Here is a 6,250-nt window from a genome sequence, read left to right as displayed (position 1 = left end):
AGGGGAATATACTCCAATAGGCACTGTGATGAGCTCAAGTGTGTGTGTTTATGTTCTCGCCTGTGTGTGTGTTGAAGCATTCTAAACACACACACACACACGGGGCCCCACCTGTGAGCAGCTGTTCCTGCAGCTCCTGTAGAATCTGCTCTCCATCCATTTTGAAAACCAAGCTGCGTCAGAGCTGCTGTTGTGCGGCTCTGGGTCGACTGCTCCTGTCTGCCACACCGCCATGGCTCCGCTGTCCTGGTGTTTGCCAAGTTCCTGACCAGAACGCTGTGAGGATTTGTGCTCCAGCTGTTGAGGATTTGTCTTTGACTTATTTTTCTCTGAAGTCGTAACTCCACACACTGCAGCCTGACGTCTGACTTCACCTCCGTGATGGAGTCTCAGGAGACCAACACCAGACTGAGGCTCCAGCAGGCATGTTGATTCTGGACTCTGATAACACGCTGAACTCAGTGACATGCACACACTGACCGTCCACCATTGGACAGATCAGCGAGTGGCGTGTTGTAAAACACAATCGGCCCGCTTGATGAATTTTGAAAATAAAAAAAATAGTAGACTGTTTTGAGGGTCTTCCAGTGGAATATGGCACACTGGACATCAGTGTCACCACTGCTGTGATGCTTGATTGATGGCAGCAACTCATACAGTGGTTTGTACAGATAAACAAAAGACACTGACCTTTCACCATTGGACAGATCAGCGAGTGGCGTGTTGTAAAACACAATCGGCCCGCTTGGGGTTTCACTCCGGCCCGCTTGAAAATAGTACACTGTTTTGAGGGTCTTCCAGTGGAATACGGCACGCTGGACATCAGTGTCCCACCGCTGTAATGCTTGGATGATAACAAGCCTCCAGTCACTAGGTGGCAGCAACTCATACAGTGGTTTGTACAGATAAACAAAACACACTGACCTTTCACCATTGGACAGATCAGTGAGTGGCATTTTGTAAAACACAATTTAGGACGGCTGTCAAACATACGGCCCGTGGGCCAAAATGGGCCCGCTTTGAGTTTCAATCCGGCCCGCTTGATGAATTTTAAAAATAAAAAAGTACACTGTTTTGTAAAATTATGTTTCATTTTTACTAAAAAATATTATAATCATATTGAGAATTGAGATGCATGAAAACAAAGTGGAGTTTTTGTTATTTATAAGTAAATATGTAACATATATGGTCTATGGTAAATATGGTCCGTCTAATGAGTCGTATGCGGCTCCTGAACCAAACTGAGTTTGACACTCCTGATTTAGCAGGACGGTGTTTAAGCTGCACAGTTCAGAGCAACAGCTACAGCCCTGATGTAAATGTCAGGAAGTCAGTACTCTCTCTCTCTCTCTCCCTCTCTCTCTCTTTCTCTCTCTCTCTACTCCTGATGTATAGCTTTCACATGTCAGGCCTGGAATATAAATAGTACGTCTGTCAGCTCGCGGTGACAAATGGCAAATAGCAGAAGGCAGCGCACTTTATAGAAAAGATAGTAAAGGATGTTATTTTAGTTGACAAACACGGAAAAAAGTGGGGCAAACTCTACCGTGGCAAACATGCAGAGGTCTGGAGCTGCATCTCTAATACCACGAGGCCGCTGTGCTGTGTGCAATCAGAGCTTTTGCTAATTGCACGCCGCGGTTGTGCCAGCATTTAAAATGTCATTAGGAGCAACATTTGACCTTTGTTTGTTTCTGATGCTTAAAAATTCACCAGAACTGGTTTCAGTCTGCAGCTATTGATCAGGATGAACCAGCAGCTCCGATGGGGATTAACCTTTTTGCGGGCACGACCACTCCAGCTGAAGTAGAATCTCAGGTGGTTTACAGCTCAGCTAATTAGCGAGCTGCGCTACATGTTGTTGACTATTAGCAGTTAGTAGCAGGCTGCAGGCTGGAGGGCTGGGAGTAGGAATAATGATGTCTGGTTTTATAACTCACAGCTCTCTCAGGTGTCTACGACTAATGTGGAAGTTGAATGGTTGGTCATTCAGCCAGTTGTCACCTGGAGTTGTTTTTTCTTTTCATCTATCAGAAACGATGAATTCAAAAATCAGAATGAACGTCACGTCTTTGACCTAATTTGAGTTGAAATTTGAGTTTGAAAGTTTCAAATTTAGTATTTCATTGAGTATTTACTTTCATTTCCGTCTTCTCCCAAAACTAGAAGAACATGAAAGGAACTCAGCCCTGAGACGAGGTTGACAGAAACAGAAATTTAAATCTTTCCCTTGAACCACAGATGTCAAACTCAATCATTCAAGGGGCCGGAATTTAGAACCCAGTCAAAGATGTGGATCAGGATCAACATTTAAGAACAGTCCAGAACTGACAATGATTTGGTTCCATAGTGTAGTGCAGTACTTCTCAAATATTGGGGCGGGTCCCCCTGGGGGGACGCGGTGAGGTGCCACGGGGGTCGTGAGGGGCTTCCAGTGGAATATGACACTGGACATAAGTATATCACCTGCCTCACACATCTGCCTTACACACAGAGGGTCCTGGGTTCGAGCCCCACAGGAACCACATATCCCCAATGGCGCCTCCTGTGGCAGCCTGTGTAAGACTCAACCCAATAATCTCCCCATTATGGGATGAATGTAAATCTTTATTTAAACAAAAATAAAGAATTTGAGACTCAGACTACCGTACACATGTGAAGCTTTGGTGGGCCACATACAGTACATGATGTAATGGGCCAGATTGGCCCGCGGGCCGTGAATTTGTCACGTGCCTTAGTCTATTTTAACTCGTGTCAGAAGGTATATTTTGCTACATACAACAGCAGGGACACTGGAAACGTTGTGATCAGTGGTAGTAACGCAGCTCAGGTTTCAAGAGACGCCGAGACGCTAGGTGGAAATGTTAGCTGTATTAGCCTAGCTTAGCTGAGAGTTACTATTGTACGGAACACCTCACAGTGTTACCTCACTACCTGGTAAAGACCTAAAAATGCAGCCGCTCAAAACAAGGCTGTTATTAATAAAAACCGGTCGAGCTGTTTATAGATGACCTGCTGCTGCACAGCCAACAAATATGTGGACACGCAAGTAGGATACCTCGTCTAAATCTGGCACCGTCATCAGAGGCCCGCAGCTAAAACAAGGCGTCTCACATCATTCCAACGCAGTTTTACGACCCAGCTTTCAGAACAGGGTGTGTCCGTACGAGCATCGATACAGAGACCTCGTAAACATCTGAGCTATGCTACAAATCTGACCTCACCGTCCGTCGATGCCGTTGCTGCGTTGGTTGTTGTGTCGTGACTCGACGTGCGGAGTTACATGTCCCTCTTCCTTGACGACTAAACTGCCAAATTAGCCGTGGAGGTAGAGGTGTAATTGGGAGCAGAGTGAAGTAAATGGCTACAGCTTTAATTGCTAATTAAAGCTGGGTTATCACTTAATTACAGCGGGCCATAACCAGATCAGGCTCAGACGTGTTGCCAGAATCAATGAATGGTGCAGCGATCCTGGCCGTTTCGGGGGGTGAAGCTCAGCTCTGGGCCCTGGATACTGCTGACTCCCACTAAGTGGAGATGGCTGCAGCAGCTGCCCGTCCATCTGTGGCAGCAGGGGGAGTAAATGGAGTGGAAGGAAGGTGGGCGAGAGGGATGAAACCTGTAAGTGTGGGTCTGTCGGACTTATCGCTGTATCTGTGTGTCAACAGGCTCGGGGTCTGATGGGGGACACGGACCGGCTCGTCACAGAGGCTCCATTCACCACCATGACCGCCGCCACCACCACCAGCACCAGCATCGGCGGCAGGCGCACCCTGACGCCCTACCAGCTGGGGAGCTCCATCCAACCGGGACACCTAGCACCTGTCGTCAGTACCGGCGCTCTCCCTTCCCCCGCTCCCTCTGCGTCCTCATCTACAGCAGCTTCCTTCTTCATTAGGTAAGCCCCCCCGTCCCCCCCCCTCCCTGTGCTCTGTCAGATCAAACCACAGAGATAAGTTTGAACTGCTGTGTTGTTAAATGAAGTGTTTGGTGAAAACACAGGTGAACAGCACACAGAGCCGTGATGCTGTCAGACGCCTCTAGAAGGTCATGGTTCACGGTGTTAACATTCATGTGGGTTCACCTGTTCCATTGAAATGTTGTTCTTCCCATGGTTGAATAACAGCGTACAATAACAGCTACACACCAACATGGGCCTAAATGAACCGTCAGCTACGGACGCCAGAGTCGTGAACGGATTCGAGCAGTGGTTTCCAACTTTTCTTTTTGCAGCGCCTCCCTTTTCTAAATTGGACAGTTGCATCACCCGCATGAGCCCCACATCAACATGTGAAGCTGTTGCTTCAAAACTTCAAATGCTAGTTTTTCCTACACACAGATATTGTCGCTGAAAAAATGGGAGACAAAATCATTGATTTTTTTTCCCAACGTGACACAAGTAAACAAAAAATTAAAAAATTAAATTCATTTGACCTGTTGCGCCCCCCCCGCAATAGCTCTGTGCCCCCATGAGGCCCCGTCCCCGATTTTGAGAACCACTGAATTAGGTAATTCAATAGTGTCAGTGTCTCAGAAGTGGCTGATGGGTAAGTTTCTCAGGTTTTCTTAGTTCTATGGACTAAAGGTGGTTCGTCGTTAATAAAACTGACTTTTTTTTTTGCTTATCTGTTAAAAACTCAACAGTGAAACAGACCCGTGTTTTTGTCTAGTTTTTAAACTTTACACCTTAGAAGATTCAAATAGAACAAAGGGCTCGTGGCTCGACAACAGCGGCCGCTCGTCGTCAGGAGACGGATGAATCAGGTTCATAAATCTTCAAATACTGTAGTTATAGTAATACTTCACCTGATGTTGCTGATGTTGCTGATGTTGCTGATGTTGCTGATGTTGCTGATGTTGCTGATGTTGCTGATGTAAGCGTCTGTGGAACACGCGTGTTTAGTTTTTTCGGGGCTGACCTGTGAAAACCTGCCTCGGCTCCTGACTGGATATGAGGAGTTTTTTAGACGCCTGTACTCATGTTGAAGAGAAAAAAAAGGTACACCTGAGACATTTATCTTTGAGGCGAGGCTGATCTGGTTCTTCATCATCTTCAGTCTGAGTTGGTTGACGTCTTCACCCAGGTGGGCAGGGTCTGGAATCTTCCGGTTGGACTGCTGTTGACGTTTTCATTGCTTATTCTATAATTCCTACTTTAATCGAAGACATATTTACATTTGTCCAAAGATAAATCCAGTAGCTCGTCAACTCAGTCTCACAAAACAAAGTGGAAGAAAAGTCTTTCTGTTCCATATTTCTCATCTTCTTTCTGAACTCAGACGGCTGTTTCTGTGATGGTTTCCGAGGTGAAACACTTCTGTCCTGGTGTTCAGTCTCAGGTTGAGGGATGTTTTCTCACCACAGATTGGCTCTGGTGTTGTTGTTGTTGTTGTTGTTGTCTCGTTGGTTCCAGCAGCCTCACCTGGTGGACGGCTGCCGCGGCTGTCAGTCTGTCCGCTTCCTCTCTTCTCTGAGGAGCCCTGTACCATAATGAATGTTGGCGAAGGAGAAGCTGACTGAAAATGATGCATGGCACCACGGAGGCCCTGAGCTCCAGGAGGAGAAGGAGCTGGTGGAGTTTGACAGGAAGCCCATGGAGGATTAGTCCGGGGCTTAGGATTTAGTCCAAGTAACCCCCGAATAGCATTCACAAGGTCGGAGAACACGGAGTGGGACAATGAGACGTCGTCATCTGCCAAGCAGACTTCCTGCTGGTATGAAACTTCCCGCTTTCCAAGAGAGCGTTGTGGTGTAAATAAAAGGACGGTGTGGAACTCAGCGAGACGGGGCAAAATCCTGACCCTGATTTATGAGTTCTCCTGGTGTCTCTGGATCCCAGGTTGAGGAGAGCAGCCTGTCGAGCCGTGTCCAGCCGTTCAGTCTGGGTTTAACCAGGGTGAAACAGGGAGGAGGACTTGTTTTTTTTCCATTGTAGCAGATCTGGATCCTGATCGGGGAGAGGGCTCGTAAGGTGAGGCAGAATAAATAATCCTCACCTAAATTTGATCACGTTAAAATGATTTGATGCCAAGAATGTGGTCTGAGTAACAATGGACTTCATTTGGGAAACGGACGCAGCTTTATTGGCCAACTATGAAAGCAAATATAAGGGACCCGGCCCTGTTTATGTTACTCTCTTGGGTTTAAAAAGGACAATCTGTAAAAAAAAAAAAGTACTTCTCAAATGGTGGGGCGGACCCCCCAGTGGGAGCACGGTGTGGTGCCGGGGGGGGGGGGGGGGCAGGAGTGT

General features: G+C 47.1%; 1 protein-coding gene across 1 annotated transcript in view; it reads left to right on the top strand.

Annotated features, from left to right (window-relative positions):
• kif26ab (kinesin family member 26Ab) overlaps positions 1–6,250 on the top strand; it is a 117,638-nt gene that overhangs the window by 75,727 nt on the left and 35,661 nt on the right. Inside the window, exon 4 of the mRNA XM_017036564.2 lies at positions 3,669–3,898. Coding sequence (XP_016892053.1) covers positions 3,669–3,898 — 230 coding nt within the window. The remainder of the gene's footprint in view (positions 1–3,668; positions 3,899–6,250) is intronic.

The sequence above is a fragment of the Cynoglossus semilaevis genome, chromosome 1, assembly GCF_000523025.1.
Source record: "Cynoglossus semilaevis isolate Cse_v1.0 chromosome 1, Cse_v1.0, whole genome shotgun sequence".
NCBI classification, from domain to species: Eukaryota; Metazoa; Chordata; class Actinopteri; order Pleuronectiformes; family Cynoglossidae; genus Cynoglossus; species Cynoglossus semilaevis.
This window is presented reverse-complemented; position numbering and strand designations above follow the sequence as displayed.